The 19,225-nt window shown below is 38.5% G+C and overlaps 2 protein-coding genes and 2 non-coding genes across 6 annotated transcripts; all 4 read left to right on the forward strand.

Moving 5' to 3' along the window:
• Window positions 1-311: 311 nt before the first annotated feature.
• LOC139140249 (small ribosomal subunit protein uS17-like) lies at window positions 312-6,702 on the forward strand. Of its 3 annotated transcripts, none has more exons than XM_070709361.1 (5): window positions 369-398; window positions 1,214-1,255; window positions 3,063-3,188; window positions 5,636-5,841; window positions 6,501-6,702. In XM_070709361.1, exons 1-5 carry the CDS (start codon window positions 387-389, stop codon window positions 6,628-6,630), a joined length of 516 nt encoding a protein of 171 aa, XP_070565462.1. In that variant the 5' UTR covers window positions 369-386; the 3' UTR covers window positions 6,631-6,702. The 3 variants fall into 3 exon arrangements, with proteins under 3 accessions (XP_070565465.1, XP_070565462.1, XP_070565464.1); XM_070709363.1 differs by having other exon boundaries at window positions 1,217-1,255; XM_070709364.1 differs by lacking the exon at window positions 1,214-1,255 and having other exon boundaries at window positions 312-398.
• On the forward strand, window positions 2,565-2,653 carry LOC139141363 (small nucleolar RNA SNORD35). Its single transcript, XR_011554159.1, has one exon. It is a non-coding gene; the product is annotated as a small nucleolar RNA SNORD35 (small nucleolar RNA).
• On the forward strand, window positions 3,255-3,342 carry LOC139141364 (small nucleolar RNA SNORD35). Its single transcript, XR_011554160.1, has one exon. It is a non-coding gene; the product is annotated as a small nucleolar RNA SNORD35 (small nucleolar RNA).
• An 803-nt stretch (window positions 6,703-7,505) lies between the features above and the next one.
• Window positions 7,506-18,349, forward strand: LOC139140245 (zinc finger protein ZXDC-like). The gene is made up of 12 exons (XM_070709350.1): window positions 7,506-10,062; window positions 10,586-10,650; window positions 11,199-11,354; window positions 11,625-11,714; window positions 12,317-12,498; window positions 13,051-13,246; window positions 13,589-13,769; window positions 14,119-14,307; window positions 14,828-14,926; window positions 15,478-15,975; window positions 16,838-16,980; window positions 17,556-18,349. The coding sequence occupies exons 1-12, from the start codon at window positions 8,910-8,912 to the stop codon at window positions 17,808-17,810; spliced, it is 3,207 nt and encodes a 1,068-aa protein (XP_070565451.1). The 5' UTR covers window positions 7,506-8,909; the 3' UTR covers window positions 17,811-18,349.
• Window positions 18,350-19,225: the final 876 nt, after the last annotated feature.

Genomic DNA, 19,225 nt, shown 5'->3' on the forward strand with positions numbered 1-19,225 from the left:
GTATAAATTTCTCCTATTTATATTTTTTTCACTCTGTGTTAAACTTTAGACATAATTTCAAAAATCTTCAGCGGGTACAACTGGTATGTAAATATAAGGTCAGTTTGGCAGGCACAGGGGTCATTGCACTGTCTTCGAGAACGCATCAACGAAAAGGAAAGCTGCCATTTTTCGGACTAAAATTTTCCGATTTTGTACATTTTTTATGATAAGCTTTAAAATCTGTACATGTATCATTTTGTATCATTGGAATTTTGAAAAGTAAAACTAAGTTTTCTAAACTTTACGAGACTTTACGAGAATTTGCGATACATAACCATAAGGTCAGAGTAGGAAACCCCGGGTCCTTTCTCATGTTGCTTCCTTTTCGAAAATAGGCTGTCAAAATGGCGGATCAGGTGAGAATGGCTTCGTATAAAAATCACTATACTGTGGTCCTAAGTGACTCTGTAGAAGTAAAATGACAGTCTAGTACTGGGGAGTATAAAACCAGGCTAAAGCCAGAAAATTAAGAAATTGTAAGGGCTTGAACAGCATTAAAATATATCCAGGCTCCTGTAGCCATCTGAATCATGTGTGTATTGAGTTCACAACATTATAAGCATGTCCACGACGCATTGGTACTGGGATTTTACAGTGGAACAGTTAACAGTGTATCGCCACTTTTTGAAATATTAAGTTTTGTAGTCGTTGCACAAATTGCATAGATAGGCGAGCAGAACATGTATGATGTGCGACAATATTGAAGAACACAGATCGGTAACCAAAATAGCGCCCCCAAGGACTAAAAACATTGACACCCATACCTTCAAGCCTCTTATTATAGTATTGATGGTTTTGTTTTATTACGGTTTATTCATGCAGCAGTTCACTGTATAAAATCCGGAATTTTCGCAGCCACTTTCAATCCATGAACGAAGAGCAACTTTCATGGAGCATTGGATCATATGTAGACATACAATAAGATGCTCTTATTTCCTAGCTTTATCATTTAATGTCTCTTTCCGTAGTGATTGTGATGAAGGTGCAATGTACAGGATGCTTTTCATCAGTTGTATAATTCACTTTTAAATCAAATTCAACTACGTTTACTTGAATCATGATTGAAACACAACCAGACACCACCCTTGCATACATGTATGTGAAGCATTCAAACATACAAAATGACATAGATGTTTCTAATGTGCAATCGTTGTTTTTAATGACTGTTCAGCAGGGAAAACACAAGCAACAGACACAGTTTGCTGCAGAGCAGGTAGACAGATATGAAATCAACAAGAAAAAAACAACCATGATATTCATTTCGTAATTTTCCATGGTGACATTTCCATGATAATTCTGGGGTCCACACATCCATTCATTTTAATCGTATGAAAACAAGGAAAGAGTGATTGTACCATGGGGGTGATAGTTCATAGTGTGTAATGTCATCCAGTGGAAACATAAGGTATAGCACATGCAGAGAAGTAAGGTATACTGCAGTGTCACAAAGGTTTTGGGTTATTGAATGGAGAAAGTGTAAGATGGTTTGAAAAAAAAGTAATTGATAATACAATAAACATTTAACAGTATTTTATTATAAAAGTGGAATTCATGGGACATCTGTAAAGAAATAATTTATATCCAGTGATCAGTTGCACTTATGAATACTGAGGTGTTCAGTAAAAGCCTTCACTGCCAAATATTAAATCAACCATCTAGGCCAGAAAATGAGGTCCCTCTTTTGTCCATCATCATAAGTAGTGCACAAGTAACAATAATGACAGCATTTAACTTTGGACTTGGCACTGACTCCAGTTTGAATTTTTGCCCAATTGAAGTTTGTTAGACGTGCATCTCTACACAGGAAGCCTTTTACACCCATGCAGTAATCGTCTTTCTCCAAAGTTATGTTATTTCTATGGTTTGTCTATGGAGCCTGGTAGAAGGAGGATTAATCTCCACTGTAATCTTACGCTTGATATGCTAGCCATATCTGTAATCTCATTTTCTTGATATAAATTAGTAAAGAGATGTTCTGGTTTTGCAAGTTCTGCTTTGCAAAATACACTTGGCTGAAGAGCGCCACAATCCCAACTAACCGAACAGCATGTGGAGATCGCAAACTTTGCCATTGGCAAGTATTTCTACATGTTGAAATGAAGAAAATATTTCTTTTTTTAAAGGTAGTTTGCACATCAGATGTATTACCTGTGTTTGCACACTAAAGCAGTGGTCAATAACCAGAAATTGAGCTCAGCCTGGAAATTCAAATTCTATAGACAACTATTTTGTATATCACCTTTGGCTAAACTTGGTTGTGGAAAGCCATCATGAATCCTTCGAATGTTACAACACTGGATTTCACAGAAAAAAAAACTTGTAAAAATATGTCTGCTGTCCATGCCATGGAGAAAAACTTATCGATGCATTGCCCAACAATTTTTTTATGCTTGATTTCACAAACTCAAAACATATCAAGGCTAGCAGCGTGATTTTTCTGACGTAAACTTTTATGAGGATTGAATCTGAAAGCCACTTTAGTTTCCAGCATGTCCCTTTGAGTTACCGTGAACCTGAAGAACTGTAAATGATGTCTCACTCACGATGGTCTTCATTATGCCATCATATGGCAGTGATGAAAATGCCATTTGGCTTCAGCTGATACAGTTCAAAGTGAAATTATTGATGTGGGTGTAGCTGATCTTCTACGGATAAGAACCTTTGGCTCCAGCTGATACGATTCAAAACGAAATTATAGGTATAGGTATAAGCTGATATTTTAGAAAGGTCTGAAATGATTCATGGTCTGGTTTATTGTGTGTTGAAACACTCTTCATGGTGTTTGATGAGATTGGTTGACCTTTCAAGATGAGGGCACGTATACAGGATATCAAATTAATATAAATATCAGAATGTAAAGATGTAAAGAACAAATACATAAATCTGTCAATCACACATATCATTCATCAAACCCATATTTGCATTTTTATTGGCAATGCAACAATAAATCTGGTGCGGGGATGTTTCATGTTGCTAAAATTACCACTAATTACTGCTTCCTCTGTTTCCATATGGGACAGACTGAGAGGGCCTATCAGAAGCAGCCAACCGTTTTCCAGAATAAGAAACGGGTTCTTGGGTCTGGAAAGAAGAAGGACTTGCGTCTCGTGAGGAATATTGGCTTGGGATTCAAGACGCCCAGAGAAGTGAGTAATTAGAGTTGCAGCTTTTTGTATGTTGAAAGTTCTACTTGTTAAGTCTTGAGGAAGAACTGTAAGTGATGTTTTTACTCACGATGGTCTTCATATGCCTGTCCTGGCTATGGTGAAAATGCCTATTGGCTTTTTCTGATACAGTTCTAATGTAACAAACATAATAAGCTTTGATATTTTGTTTCCATCGGGAGTTGACATGCATGTAGTACCTTAAAAAGGAGTGCAAAGTCTCTTCCTAATTAGTGATAGTTTATGCTTGTGGAAAATTTTGTTTGCCAGTCAGTGTATATCTGTGTACTAAACGAGAATGCAATGGTGCATTTTGATTAACCCTTAAGACGCCATAGACTTTCATGCAATATAGCCTCCCATGCCAAGAACTTTTTGAACCAATAAACTTGACATGTTACACTTCTTTTAGACAGGTACAGTGTGTTTCCTGTGATTGGAAGCCCAGCCAAACCACTATGAATTTCAAAGATCAGGAAATGGAGAAGCTTCGAGAAGTCTTTCCATGTTTGGTTTAGCAAATGGGGGTGGGAAAATGGGCTTAAAATGCACATTTTTGGTTCAAAATGTATTGAAAATGAATAAAAGACTCTAAAAATAGATCTTATTGTCCAAAAACCTGCAAACTTTTACACATTTTAAATGTCATGAAAAGACACATATTTTGGTGAAAATTTTCAGCAGCGGAACTTATCAAATGTAAATAATATACAAACCAACAATTGTTGATATTTGTCAATAATACAAATACCACATACACTTCAACACAGCTACACAAAAGCATATAACACAAGTGAAATATAGCTCAAGACACAATTTTGATCAGCAACATGATTGAATTTTGTAAACAACATCTTTTATTCATTTGTCGTTTATTTATTTATTTATTTGTTTGTTTGTTTGTTTGTTTGTGTATTTCTTTCTGCATCGAAAGGTGAAACCATGTAACCAGGAAAAATCTTTGTTTTTATTTTTTTATTTGGATTCTGATTGCTATCAGATATAATTCAATTGTTGTTGTTCTGGAATGAATGTTGCCATTAAAGTTAGAGAGGATATGTTTGAAAGATTTTGGCATTGCAAGTAAACACAAACAACTAATTTGATTGATATCATGAACAAGCTGCCATCTTACAAGGCAATTCAAATCAGAGCCTGTATTCAGCTACGTTATTAGCTACCCTGTGATTGGCAAACGACGAAAAATTTCACCACAAAAACGCACTACCTGAAATTCTGAGAAAATAAATTCGATTCAAGAACTACTAAAATAAGTTTGAGGTACAATAAGAACGACATTCGCCTCTGAACGCTTTCGATAACCGTACTGGCCCTGACGTTTGATCGCGACGTCTCCGTAAATCATGACAGTCAATGTGAACACATACGAAAGTTTGATCACGTATTTTGACGAGCACGCAACATAATTCGCCAGTAAATGAACAGAAACCAATAGATATGATATAAATAATTACATATCGGGTATATTTCGACAAAAGAATATGTTATAGACGTAGGAATATGACGCGAAATCAACAGTTCGGAACGTGCCGTGTTGTACGTTTTGTACACACAAACCCGTGATCGGCGGCCATCTTGGCCGTCCCGATACACGGTGAAGAATGCCGCGATACCCAAGTTTACTTGACATAAACAGACCTGATCGTTCCAAAATCACATGTTAAATTAAGATTTCGTGAAAATCCTTTCAAATTTCTTCATCATTAGTGTTTTCGGCCTAGAAAACCGAACTGACATACTCAAACTTGAGCTTTCAGAGAGGCTGGTCAATGCGATGCTTCGTGGTGACGCCATTCAAGCCGCTGTTCAACTTCAAAATCACGTTCGGCCGATCAAAAAAAGTCTTCATTTTCTCAGAAATTATCCTCAAAAAATACCAAAATATATCATTTCTTTAAAGGAATGGCAATAACTTGTCACAAAAACGATCGTCTTGAGGATGTACAGCAGGAAAAAGCGTTCAGAATGTCTCTCATTTCGGCGAAGTCAGCGACCAGATCTGATTAGATATTCACGGTAAAAATAGTCGACCCGATTTCCTCGAAAGGTCGCTCAAATTACTGGAAATTGCCGTAGCTACAACTGATGATGTCATTATTTTAGTCCTTATATGGACCTGAAGTGGGTTCAAAGGGTAAGGAATGGATTTATTTGTCAGGTGACCTGTTAAACGCGGGAAATCAAGTTCCAAACTTTGCCTGAGCGAACCTCAGGCCGTGTACGGATATATCCGTGCATGGCGCTGAGCGTGAGTTGGGCGTGTACGGATATATACGGGCATGGCGTTTTAAGGGTTAATGAATCCAGCTGGTTCATTTAACTAGCCTCACCAGCTAACTGGGTGATTGAGGGAAAAACTACAAGTAACCTCAGCCAGTTGTTTAATCATTTGATTCTTGACTTTACAGGCCGTCGAGGGTGCATACATTGATAAGAAGTGCCCATTCACTGGCAATGTACACATTCGTGGTCGAATTCTCACTGGCATCGTCACCAAAATGAAGATGCAAAGGACCATAGTTGTCCGAAGAGATTACCTGCATTATATCACCAAATACAATAGATTTGAGAAAAGGCACAAAAACATGTCAGTTCATCTATCCCCATGCTTTAGGTAAGAAAGCAAACTACTGTACACTTTGATGCTTAATTTAGCAGTGTTTGGCCATCGATTATCAGATGTCAAACTTTTGTTTAGACTTGACGGTCAAGAGATGAAGTGGTACGCAGTCTCTGCTGTTTCTGTTGTATAGCTCAGTGTGATTTCTCAATCTCAACCCAGGCAAGCTAATGTGTGGTGTATATAATAAATCACCTTCAAATTTTGTTCTACTACCAGGGGATCTTCTTTTCATGTTGTATTTAATTGAGTACAGAAAAGGTAGTTTACTTTTCTCCAGTCTTACCCTAATCTCGCCCAAATTTGCAGATCTCTATGAATATCATACTTATTAATGGTAAATTCTGTAAATTGATATTTCAAGGCTCTAGGAACATAAGATATAAAATTTTCTAGGTAACTGAGAATATTTGTGGTGAAGTAGTAGAACTTTTATTGTCAGAACCTTTGAACTTTAAACTTCTATGTTGATTGGACAGTCTTTTGCAAAGTTCGCCAAATTTAAGATGCTATATCTGTAAATCATTGTGGCGTATGGAAAGATGATAGTATACAAGAAGTTTTGAACAAGCCAAATGACATTTGGCACCCACAGCTTTCTTCCCATATTGACATTCAAATGACAGATCTTTCATGACAATTTTGTTTTTCAGAGATGTAACTCTTGGGGATGTTGTAACCGTAGGAGAATGCCGGCCGCTCAGCAAGACAGTCCGTTTCAATGTACTCAAAGTGTCAAAGGCTCCAGGTTCAGAGAAGAAGAAGAAATTCCAGAAATTTTAAGGATGAATTCGTTCTTTCTCTGTGAATTTTTCAGAAAACTGTACAACAATAAAATCATGAACAGTTCCTGAATATTGTGTTTTGTTTCAAAAGTCTATTATATGTACCTTGTGTGTGCAACATCAGTGTCATTGACTGTCTGTCTGAGTTACTAGTTTCAAACCTCATCCATGGATTGCTACCTTCTGTCCAGTGCATGAACGTCTTTTGTACAATTGTCAAGTCCTATTTGTTTTTTGGAGTGGTGCAAGTGACGTTTATGTTGGAAGTTTGGTTAAGTACAACAAATAGATTGACACATGATCTTTAGCACGGAGGACAGTCAAACACAGGACATCAATCATATGAGATTTCGACCATTTCACAACGTATGCACGAGCGATAAAGGTGCATCATATATGGAGTGAACTGGTCAAAGTCTTGTGGTTTACCAGTTGCTGAGATCGTGTGTCACTATTAATTTGAAATTCTTGCACTGAACGTCTTCAAGGGAATTTTTCTGTAGCGTGCCCATTCTAACTGTGCTATATTGTGAATATAGCATGGTTATTTTCACATTTCAACCAATCACATAATAAGTGCACCATCAATATACTGGCATGATATAATGTAGAACATCTTACATTATGAGCTGGCTTAACTTTTGGCTGCTTGCAACAAGCGTATAATTCTTTTCGACGTGTGATATGCGTCAGTGTATGCAGTGACAGGCATTGACTTGGAACTTCTTACACGTGCTGATCTTCTGTAAAAGAAAATGAAGAGAGAGTATGTTGGCAGGGAGGTAAAATAATGATAGTGTCCTTGTAGCGTTTCTTATGACATCTGCATTACGTTTGAACAACAGCAACACAACAGTTATGTTTGTTGAATTTTATTGGTCAACAAGGACTAAAAAAAACAAACAAAAACGTTGACAGTTGCTTCGGTTCAAATAATGATAGTGTCCTTCTTGCGTTCCTTATGACATCCACATTATGTTTGAACCAACAACACAACAGTTATGTTTGTTGAATTATATTGGTTGACAAAAAAATGACTAATAAGCATAAACAATACAAACAACAACCAGATGTCTGGATACCCTGTGGTCACATACCCATAATGTATCTGTATCAAAATTCAGACTTCGGTGTTTGAAAGAAAGCAGACTGTTTTGCATTACTGTAAGTTTAGAAAAGAACGTTCAAATTCACCCACTGTAATGCAATTTTTGAAAATGCTGGTTTAGGGGCTCGTTTTACCACTGATATCAGTACTAAAACAGTATTGTTTAGGCCAAGAAAAATAAAAAGTTTATTTCTCATCCTCGCCTGTGTCAATTCAGGCCCAACGCGCCAGCTTTTTTCTGTTCTGGAAATGAAAAAAAAAAATGAACACAAATATGTGCGACGATAGTGCATAACACAGTGCTGTATGAAACATAACTGTAAACGAAATAAGTGACACCGACTTTCTGTTCAGAACTGTACACATATGGCACTGTGATGTTAAGCTGTCAAAACTATTCATTGCTGTACTAAAAGTCAAACTGCAGAACTGTTGCTATACAAAAATACTAAGGCAACACTGCCGTGCATTTATCTCTGCGTGCATTCCTATGTTGTTTTAAATTATGTTTTTTGCGCGTACTTGTTAGTTGAAGAATAAAAGAAAAATTGAGAGAAAAAAAAACCCTGCGTGGTCGCATCATTTTTGCAGTATGTCTAGGATGAGAAACAAACTTTTTTCTTGGCCTTAGCATCGGTAGAATGAGCTCTCGTCCTATCAGAATGGGGCATGGTAGCATGATATAATGTAATAATGATTTAACCCTAATAGATGAATGCAACTCTACAGAAAGTTATAATCTTTATTCAAACATCGAAGAAAAAAGAGACCTGGACCGGATGTATGCAGATGTATTGTGCCTAACACATAAAACTGGTGTTCAAGTGTATTTATCATGTATATTGTTCAGACTAAAAGATAGTCCAAGATCACAGACAAGTGAACAAGATGAAAACTTTAGATTTGGCATTACCTAACATACACTTAGTATGAACATCACCACAGGAAATGTAAGTAATGTGTTTAGAAAGGCTACTAGTGAATGTGAATTGTAAATTGCTTGGAACGGGACTTGCAGGTGAAACGTGAGTGATCGGTAGGTGGCGCTGTAGCGAGAATATTACCACGGGGTCGTCACATGATCTGCACAAGCCAATCACGCAGTTGTATGATTACCATAGCCCTTTCGGTAGTGCTGAAGGAACCCCCGAATATCAGCCCGACAGAAAATGGACGGGAATCCCGACCAAAACTGGCAAGGGCAGACTCAAAATGGCGGCGCCCATGAAATAGGTTTCTCGAACACTGTCATCTCCGAAAACAACGAACAACACAGCAGCATTGCCGCCAAAGAACGATCTGAGATCAGTCAAGAGTCTATAAGCTCAATAGGGCCTCCCGAGGAAGTTCAAAATGGCGGTGATGACACAGTACACTCCGTTGGTTGGGAAGGCGTGCCCCCAACTGTGGACACAAATCAAAATAATAACAGCAGCCAAGATATCAAGGTGGCAAGTATAGTCGACGGGCATTTTGGTGACCAGGAAGGCCCGATATGGAATCCCGATAGCCAGGGTAGTGAGTGTCTCGACAGTCAAGATCAGGAAGGAATGCAAGATGGCGGAGTAAAAGTAGGTCATCCTGTTCTACAAGAGACGCAATCGAGTGGGAAGTCGAACGTTCCAGTTATCTCCCAGGATCACAGATCAGCGGTTGATCTCATAGATAATATCACTAATGTAAACGAAAGCGGCCAAAAACTCGTCAAAGATTTCGACCTTGGTTCCCTCATTGAAAGAAACTTAGGGCGAGACAAAAGTAACACTCTGATGACCCCTCAAGAACTAGAGAGCATGCCAGACGAAGGGATGGAATTTGAGGAGTCTGTCGGCCCGAAACACAGCGCATCATCTTCGAGTTTAGAGGACAGCTCCGGTGTGTGTAACACCTTCAACGATGTACTGAGCACCGGTGATGCTAGTGAACCCTTCGAACCCAGTGATTTAACGGATACTCTGGAGGCCGTGCCAAACCAAGTTGTGGAGAACTCCACTGCCACTCAGGCTACAGCCAGCACCAGTCGGAGCATGGACGTGTCCAACAGTACATTTTACATAGTCACGACCACAAGTACCACGAAAGAAGATGGCACAATCCAAAAAGTTGTGACGATTAATCCGGCCCAGTCAAGACTCCTGACATCCTCGGCCATTCTGACTCTTCCTGTCCAGCAGTCCATCTCAACGCCAACAGTGACGTCATCGATGTCTGTGACACAGACGGACATGATAACAACAACAGCTCGCGGGATAGGGCTTGTGGATGAGCAAAATACGCTTGCGCAGACTCCAGTTGTCAGTTTGCCGGCTGTAAAGACAACAGGTACTACTAGTAGTATAGTACATACTATTAGTATAGTAAACTATTTCAGGCAGTGCAGTTGCTTAACAGCTACAAACGTCTTAAAGTTCAGTGGTTTTCATTTAGATTCTGTTATGTTATGTGTAGGAAGACTCAATAAAATAATGGCATTTAATGATACACATAAGTGTATTCATTTTTGCGAAGCATATTAATGAGCATATGAGTATTTAAACCAGTCCTTATCAATGGAGAATAATTGTGCATGGTTTCAAGTCTTTTCCTTCCTAAATACTGATTGATTTTCCCAGATATGTCTATAACAATATTTTTCACAACTTTCCCATCTGCAACTCATTTTGGTGTACGCTTTTTCTGTGAAGAAAATCAAACTCTTACACAAAAAATTATGTTCTCAGCAAAACGTTTTTTTTTCATAGAAACTTGATGTGGGTATTCTCTGGTTTGATGGGGCATATTCAATTGGTTGAACAGTCTATCACGTATCATAACATTCTTATATTTTCCATATCATAAATTGCAGATGACCCTGTCATACAGAGGAATGATGCAGCGAATGAGATGGAAAATGAAATTCCAGAAAATGAGGTTTGTGCATTGAAGATGTACTTTGTTTAACGTAACTGACTAAATGTTGTAGTTGATCGTTTCATTGACTTTGAAGTTACTATTGCAGCTCAGTGTGCTTGCCTTGTATTTAGGATAAACCCCATGCATAAAATATTCAGTACTGTAGCACTTTACACATCACATGTATGATAGTCCTGTTCAGTTTGAGAACAATTTCTGCCACTCCCAGAGTCCCTTCACACAATTTCTGTGTATGCAAAAGTTGTTGATGAGTTCTTGATATAGTAAGTTCTAAATCAATACCTGTGTTATGTGTGTGTTTATATGGTATCGCTATTTTTTATAAGTACAAAAGTACGTAATGTTTTGTCTACATCAACAGATTCATTTCAATAAATTTTTGTAGCGTCCAAGTCTGCAATCATGTTTGGAAAAAAAACAAGATTACAGTGCTTGTCAAAATGACATCAGATTCTCAGGTACAACTACAAAGTAAATGTTTGCACTGAATTTTAAGCATTTTGAAAATAGATGATGCGAAATGAATTTATTCCATGTTGATGCAGGAGATGAGTGATGATGAGGATGAGGATGACGATGATGATGAATCGTCAGGGAAAGTGTACTTTTGTCCTGAAAGTGGCTGTGGAAGAAAGTTTAACTGCAAGGCCAAACTCAAACTTCATACGTCTGCTCATACAGGAGAGTCAAGGCCTTTTAAAGTAAGTCGTGTTTTCAGAGGAAGTTTTTCTCAAGATAGAACAAATATGGAGTAAGAAAAATTTTGTTAAGTTCATTTTCCTTTCAACTTACATCTATGAATTCAAATCATTTTGTACAGTATGTAATCATATCCTTCTATCTGGTGTGAGAAATTACATTGAGGTATTCTTCATTAAAACCAAAAAAGATGATCAGTGTCCAAGTTGAAAGTCAACTTCTTGTATCCAAATACTGTTACATTATCGATGTATCATCTATCCAATTGACAGTGTACTTATGACAACTGCGTCTGGGCATTCACCACATCCTACAAATTAAAACGGCATTACGCCAAGCACACAGGAGAGAAACCTTTCAAAGTGAGTATTTCCTTTATACCCCTGCAGTTGCACCGATGGAGTATCTTTTTAGTGCATGAACAAGAAAAATACGACTCAGAGTGAGAAAGTACTGTTGTTCACATTTCATTAACCCTTTGAGCGCCAAAGTCATTTTTTGTTGCCTTAGAAAATTAGCCCAGTCAATTCTCAGATTTTTGCCAAAATTTTGATAAAACACTGTAGCCAATGAAATGTGATGTCCATTTGGTCCAAAATCATCAAAAATATTACAGAAAGTTGTAAAATGCTTCACTTAAATTTTGGTGGGAAAAATTACTGCACTCAAAGGGTTAAATGGTACACTACACAATATATTTGCTGTCACGATACGTCATAGTATCCATACTTCTCGGTACCAGAAAAGATTGAGATCAGAATCAGAGTCTCTATTATGTGAGTGATGTGTGAATCAATGCCAAAAAGACACAATTTTACAATCTCTACGTGATGAGAAAATTGTAAGAGCAAAATCACAGGAAATAAACAGTAAAGTATGAGCAGTGAGGCAATTAAGAAGACTGGGTTATACAAGCGAATGTGTGTAGCTAAAAGAAATTCATAAGTTGTCAATTTGTCAACAGTGTCCGGCTGATGACTGTGGAAAGTATTACACAACAGTGTACAACCTGAACAGTCATATGAAGATACACTGCCGGCCAACCACTCTATATCCGTGTGATGTAGAAGGCTGTGGTGAATCCTTCTCAACAAAGAGGAAGTTGGAGACTCATAAACGAAAACACTATGATGACAAGAAATTCATGTAGGTATCAAGGTTGGAAGGTCATTCTATAATAGTGTATCAAAAATATCAGTGATTAGTTTGACAAATTTTGAAATTTGGATGTCACGACAGTGTATACAAAGTTACATCTATTTCTCTCTGGACAATTCTGTACATTTTAGCCTTTAGTGTACTGATGACTATAATGTTTACCTTGAATGGTCTAACAATGACAGATGTATACCATTGTTCTTGTATCATATCATCAGTTTCAGTCCTGAATATCAACACCATTTTGTCAAATGTGTTTGTTACAACATTTGTTGAAGTTGAATGTAGGAAACAACAGAAAGGACACAGTCACAAGAAAAACTTTTCATTTGAACTCATTAATAATACAGATGTCAATGTCATATGATTTTGCCCATAAAATCGCATTGTATAATGATACAAGTGTGTAGTTTTTAAACTAAACATTGTTTTGTGAATCGAAAAATCAGTACACAGACAGTGTACGGTACCCGGGTATTTTGAAAAATGTTTACAACATATCACTATTTCGCTAATAAATTTTTTGCATCATATTTTCAGCTGTGATCATCCTGGTTGTAACAAGGCGTTTGCCACATCCAGCGCATTGGGGTCACACATCAGAAGCCACCAAAGAGAGGAACAGGTTTACCCCTGTACATTTGAAGGCTGTGGCAAGAAATTTGACAAGCCATGCCGGCTGAAATTACATCTGAGGTCACATACAGGGGAACGACCTTATGTTTGTCCTTTTCAGGTATGGAAGGTTTCGTGTTTGCATTTGAGTTACGTAGGTAAATGAATACTGAACATTTTTGATGATAGAAGACCTGTCCTGGTCCCTTATAAATATTTATGCTACATAACTAAATAATAGTAAACCACACATTTCTGAACAATGATTAAAACTATTTTCAAAGTCCAAACACAGTGAGATACTGAATCAGTTTTATACTTTCGTATCAATACCAAAACTCATTTATGTGGCTCACTATTGATTGAATGAGTGGCATTCATAGAAAAATAACAATTGTCAATTAATTGCCTTAGAATATGCACTCTATTTGTTTATTTTTTTATCCATTCATTCATTTATCAGGGTTGTGAGTGGGCTTTCACGTGCCTGCAGAAATTGACAAGGCATCAGAGACGCCACACTGGTGAAAAGAAATATGTGTGTCCAGAAGAAGGTTGCGGCAAGGCCTTCACCAGAGCAGAACATCTGAAGGGTCATATTGTGACCCATACTGGAGAGAAACCATTTGAATGTCCCATAGCAGGTGACGTGAAATTTTAATGTGAGGCACATGTTGTGCATTTAAATTTGATTGTGTTTGGATGTCGGGTTGGTCCAGCAGTCCCGTGGTTAGCAAGTCATTATTTGATCCAAAAATCCCTGGCTAAAATCAGGAGTGTAGCGTAGCAAGCTGTTTTAATGATTGATGCCTTATTCTGATGTACTGACTGTCACAGTGAAGACTCACAACTTGCGTTGAACTATTTCTGCGTGTAAACTTAACTGCTAGTCAAAATGAATTGAAAAATTTACCAACCGAGACTGCTAGCCAGAGCCTATAAACCTAGACAAGTAGGTCTTTCCAACCTCAATTTCAACTGTCAATTTTTCAGGTTGTGATGCCAAGTTCTCAGCTCGCAGCAGTCTCTATGTGCACATGAAGAAGCACGCCAATACCAACGACAAGGGGAAAGAAAGGTCTGGCTTCGATTGCCCAGTGCAGGGTTGCCATAAAGTGTACGCCAGTAAAGCAAGCCTCAAGACACACATCAACAAACTCCATAATATCAGCACAGTGGCACGTAAGTGGAAATGCCTTTTGAAGGGGGACATCTATGTTAGGGCATATCACAGAATGAGCATGCTCAATGGAAAATGGACAAGTGACTCATTGTATCAACTGGGAGAAACACTGAAAGAGCCCTAAACTTTTGAAATTAAGTGGGACTATAGATGTGTAATAAGTGTGTTTTCGTTTAATCATTGGAATGGGCCTTGCTTCAACGGCATACGGTATTTAAAAACTTCTTAACAGATACTCTTAAACAGTTACATCGTGGACTAGCTTTATAATGCAGTATCAGCTTTTCAACTTGAGAAAGTCAACTAGATATATTCGTATCTTAAGTATGTACTATCGATTGTGACTCTTATGAGAAAAACATCTTAGACAGACTTGGGGTAAGTACACAGAGTATCCTTACCTAAGCTCGCAAAGTGATAAGCAATCATTTTGGAACATATACCACTCAATTTTGATAAATGATTTTTTTAAGAATGATCATAACAGTACTTGAATTTGTCCATATTTCTTTGTTTCAGTGGAAGCCAATCAGTTTGGTTTTATTTACATCAACCCAGAGGACCTGTCAGGTACTACTTTGGAAAACATCACTGGCGCTGTTGAGGGTACACCAACTGGTGAGTACATAATGAACTGTGTGGAGACATAAATCCTACGATAGAACCCACTACAAACTTAAGATTATTATATCATTTCTGTTGATTGGTGGAGTTTGTTATCATTTAAAACAATAAACTGACTAAAGCTGTGGCTATATGCATAGACTCAGTTTGACCCTTTGTCTCTGGAGTGAAAAGTCATCTACATGCACCAAAAACACCGACATGCTTTCTTTGAAATTTGAAATGCTTATGCAAAATGCTACACATACAGTAGTCTCTGAGTATTTAAGTTATGGTGAAATATTACTATAGTTTAAAATTATGCTGATTTAGGAGAGGAGGGGTGATAGAAATTTTTCATAGATTTCAGATCTTGTTGTGGTATCAACTTTTCCAGTCATTCTTTAATGAGAATCGAATGTATGCAGCCTGCGACATCATACCCAGAAAGAAAATGACTGTACTTTCATGAAAACGTAAATAACATCGTCACTGATGCCATGAAATTTACCAGCCTTGTATCTTATTCATTTCTATGCCTTTCCCTCCTCTTCCAACCCCCACAGTGGTGCGTATCTCACAAGTAGGACAGGTGGAACAGTCTGAAGACGGAACGAACTATGACCTCCAGGTGGCAGCTGCAGCCACCGAGGCCGAACAAAACAGCTCATTTGCCCAGGAGGGACAGTTTGACAACCAGGGCATAGACACTGCCAACGAGGCAGTGGGAGATTACCTGACCCAAACCGACGTGGACCAACAGATCGTGAGCGCAGCGAATTTACAGCCAGAGGTCATGGCACAGCATGTCGGAAACAATGTGGTCACCCAGTTCGTTGTCAATGCCGACATGGCAGCGATCAGTACAGACGCTACGAACCCCAGCCCGGAAGTAGCGATAACATCCGGCAGTCCGTTGGAATATACCACCAGAGTGTTCCAAGCCAATAATAGTGGATCTGCAAGGACCGATTACAGTGCCATTCAGGGACTTTTACACAGGCCAGCAAAGCGCAGGAGAATTTTTCAAAATGCTCCAAGTCCAGATTTAGATAAAGCAGCAGGTAAGAATGCATTCCTTGCCATGTCACAAAGAAAAGCTTGGCAATGCAGCGATTAGTTTCAGAAGTACACCTCATTTGAGTGGATACATTATGAAGTCTCGTGAAGCCTTGTGCAGAGTGATTATCCAGCTTTTGGTAATTTCCAGCGAATATGCTGGTGCAATGAATTGATGAATAAGCACAGGGACATTCATACTACTCATACCATAATTAATTTCTAAGGTCGGTGATTGAAAAGTGGTTTTCATCACATGATGTGTAAGGGCTGTGTCAGTAATGACTTACATGTGAGTTGTGTCACCTTCAAATATACCCCACTGCTGCCATCAAACTTGTTTGTAGATGAATTAGTTATGTGATGTATGAAAATCAGAACGGAAGACATAATGAGAGGTCAAAACACTGCGTTTTACACAAGACCAGTGTCAGTGTTAGCATTAAGTACAAATCATAAGATACGTCGGACAATTCATGACAGAGATACTGCCTACTTGAACAGCTTTCACTTCTACCTTTCCATTATCAAAGCCCTTCGTCAAAATTGCAGCAGTGCATGCTGTATCCATTGCAAGCATCCCTATGCAGCATGACCAGGCATCTACTCTTCAGCAGTTCTCTCAATGGTTCTACTCCGGAATAAAAAGGACGCGATGCGTTCTACAGACTCAGTACGCCCAAATAATCACGTTATGCCGGTACAAACAAGCCCACATGTGTACTAACGCGTATGGAAATATAAGTACGTCTATGCGCGTTTGCGCACATGGCTTTGTTTGTACCGTGGTCGATTCGAATTCCGGGTTTGGCCTATTCCTCTTTCTCTTTCACTGCTCCATGTAATCCTTATTTGTTCTTCACACAGGTGATAGTGACCATAGCTTAGATGCTTCAAAAGACTGTGGCGAGTCATCAGCCTTCACAGCTGGTGTTGTGATGACGTCTAGCGCCATCACACTCCGAGATCCAGCCACTGGATCGCACTATGTACAAACACAATTATTACAGGTGAGTTGTTCTTCAAACTCGGTGAACAATAAGTGAAGGGCTGACTGGCTTGGTATTTCACACTAGTGGAACTTTCATGTATCTCACTGGTTTTAAAAGTCCAGGAGACAGATATCTATATTGACACTGTTTCCACTGTGTCAGCAAAATGAAATGAAACATAAGCTTCTCTCAGGTGGTCTGATGCAAATGATTGCATATTGACTAAACTCAACTCCAGTCAAGTACATGAACAATAGCTTTACAGTTGAGGCCATTATTCTTCAGTGGGGCAAGTTGGTAATTACCCACAAATTTAGCTAGGCATATATACCAATATACCAAGGGAACTTCCTAAGCCAAACTCTGTTTTCCTATCTGGAGCGGCAAGATGAGATCTAAACAAACAAGGCAGGTAATGAGATTTTACAGCCAGCAATGGTGATCTGATAACGGGGACGAACCATTACGCATGCGCATTACGCATGCAGATACTCCTAAATGATTATGAAGTCTTCTATAATGAGTGCATTCTCCAAAGGAACGATACTCTGCATGTACTTACATGGCCAATGTTGTTGTGTTCTTTTCAACAGGATGACCCACCTTCAGACCAAGACATCCCATTCCATCCAGACATATCACTGCCAGCCCCATCTACCTGCTCAGATCAGTCCAGCATCTCAAGCGAACTGCCAGTCACAATCCTTCAAGAGCCCACCACCAACCCAGACGACGACAACCCCGGGGAGTCCAGCGTTACCGAGGACTTTATAGAAACACACAGCAACTCGGACACCAGTGTACCGACATTCACTGAGAGCACAATCAATTTGCAAGATTTAGAATGAAATATCTGAGGACTTCTTTATGCCCTTTGAATAAATATACCTGAAATATAAGCTCCTTGCCAGGCATACGATCACCACATATGTATGGCATAATGAAATTTATCTAAAGAAACCACAGAAGTTCTGATCTGTATCAGTACACAGATATGTGATAATTTTCCCTAATATTCAGTGTACTGTAACAGTTCTTCTCCAGTCACAGATAATTAGGTGTATATTTTAAATAGAGCATGGCATTTTATTTTATATTTCAATGCATTTGTAATGCAAACGTGTTGCTACTGAATCAAATGGGCATTTCCACCGATACAATTCCTTTCCCCATACACTTAGCCTGCAGTCTGTAGTTGTCTGTTAAAGAAGCATCTGCATGATATCCCATCATGCAGTTTTCACACTGCTACCGTGACTGAGTGTTGGTTTGTAATTTAAGGGCCATTATAAGAAATATCCAGTGCCTGGACAGCTTTCAAACATCTGTAAGTTTTTTTTTTTGTACTATCCATTACAGAATAAACAATCGTGATGGTTAAATGTAAGTCAGTTGTTTCATTCTTAATTTTCTCTCGTGCAAGACTCCTCTAGGAGCTGTAGAATTGGCTTTCAAAATGAGCATTATTCAGTGGTTGGCATTTTCTTGCACTCAGAACGGTATGATATGAATGCTCCCACCAGTAAGTGTCCATTGAACACGTGGTTGACCTGTTTATTTTATAAAACTCCCTGTGGCAAGGGTGGCCAGATTTCAGTGCCTATCCCTGACCCTGTTTGAATGTTAAACAGGCTACGTGCAACTGAAACTGTAAAACACAATGGCTTGTGTCTGGTGGTGTAGCAAAATCCACCACTGAAATAAATCACATCAGACTAGCAATCTTGCACAGCGAGTGATTCATCTCAAAGCTTAGCCATGCATCAGTTTGTGCATCACTGACACCTGCAAAATGACAACCCATCATTACAACAAACTTACTTGTAATATATGCGATGACCCCACAATTCTGTTGCAGATTTCCATATGTGGATCAAATTTTATGGGTCACTTTCTTCCAGTCTGAATTTATATCACAATTCTGTGAATGTTGTGAGGGTAACATTAAACTCTTGCCCTTAGAAGAAAACCAAGCCAAGCTTTGGCTTTCAGGTTAATCAAGTTACCCTTTATCAGATGGGATGACATAGCTACAGCTGGAAAATTGTCATCAGTCACTTGATTAAATAAGGCCAATAAAGGTGTTATACTGTATCTACCAGTCACAATTTGATGTGGGTTTGGACCAATGATATATGTTCACATATGTATATATATATGTTCATGTCCAAATCATTTGAATTCTTGATCAAAATCTGCCACGGTATCAGTGTTACAAGTGTGCTTGGCATAAATCATGTGTTTCCAAGGTGACTAGTCTTTA

Source organism: Ptychodera flava, chromosome 9 (assembly GCF_041260155.1).
Source record: "Ptychodera flava strain L36383 chromosome 9, AS_Pfla_20210202, whole genome shotgun sequence".
NCBI classification, from domain to species: domain Eukaryota; kingdom Metazoa; phylum Hemichordata; class Enteropneusta; family Ptychoderidae; genus Ptychodera; species Ptychodera flava.

Coding starts and splice junctions, on each gene's coding strand:
- LOC139140249 (XM_070709361.1), top strand. Junction 3,189..5,635: donor GATTCAAGACGCCCAGAGAA/GTGAGTAATTAG, acceptor TTGACTTTACAG/GCCGTCGAGGGTGCATACAT. Junction 5,842..6,500: donor CATCTATCCCCATGCTTTAG/GTAAGAAAGCAA, acceptor TTTGTTTTTCAG/AGATGTAACTCTTGGGGATG.
- LOC139140245 (XM_070709350.1), top strand. CDS start 8,910: ATGGACGGGAATCCCGACCAAAACTGGCAAGGGCAGACTCAAAATGGC. Junction 14,308..14,827: donor TAATATCAGCACAGTGGCAC/GTAAGTGGAAAT, acceptor TCTTTGTTTCAG/TGGAAGCCAATCAGTTTGGT. Junction 16,981..17,555: donor TACAAACACAATTATTACAG/GTGAGTTGTTCT, acceptor TCTTTTCAACAG/GATGACCCACCTTCAGACCA.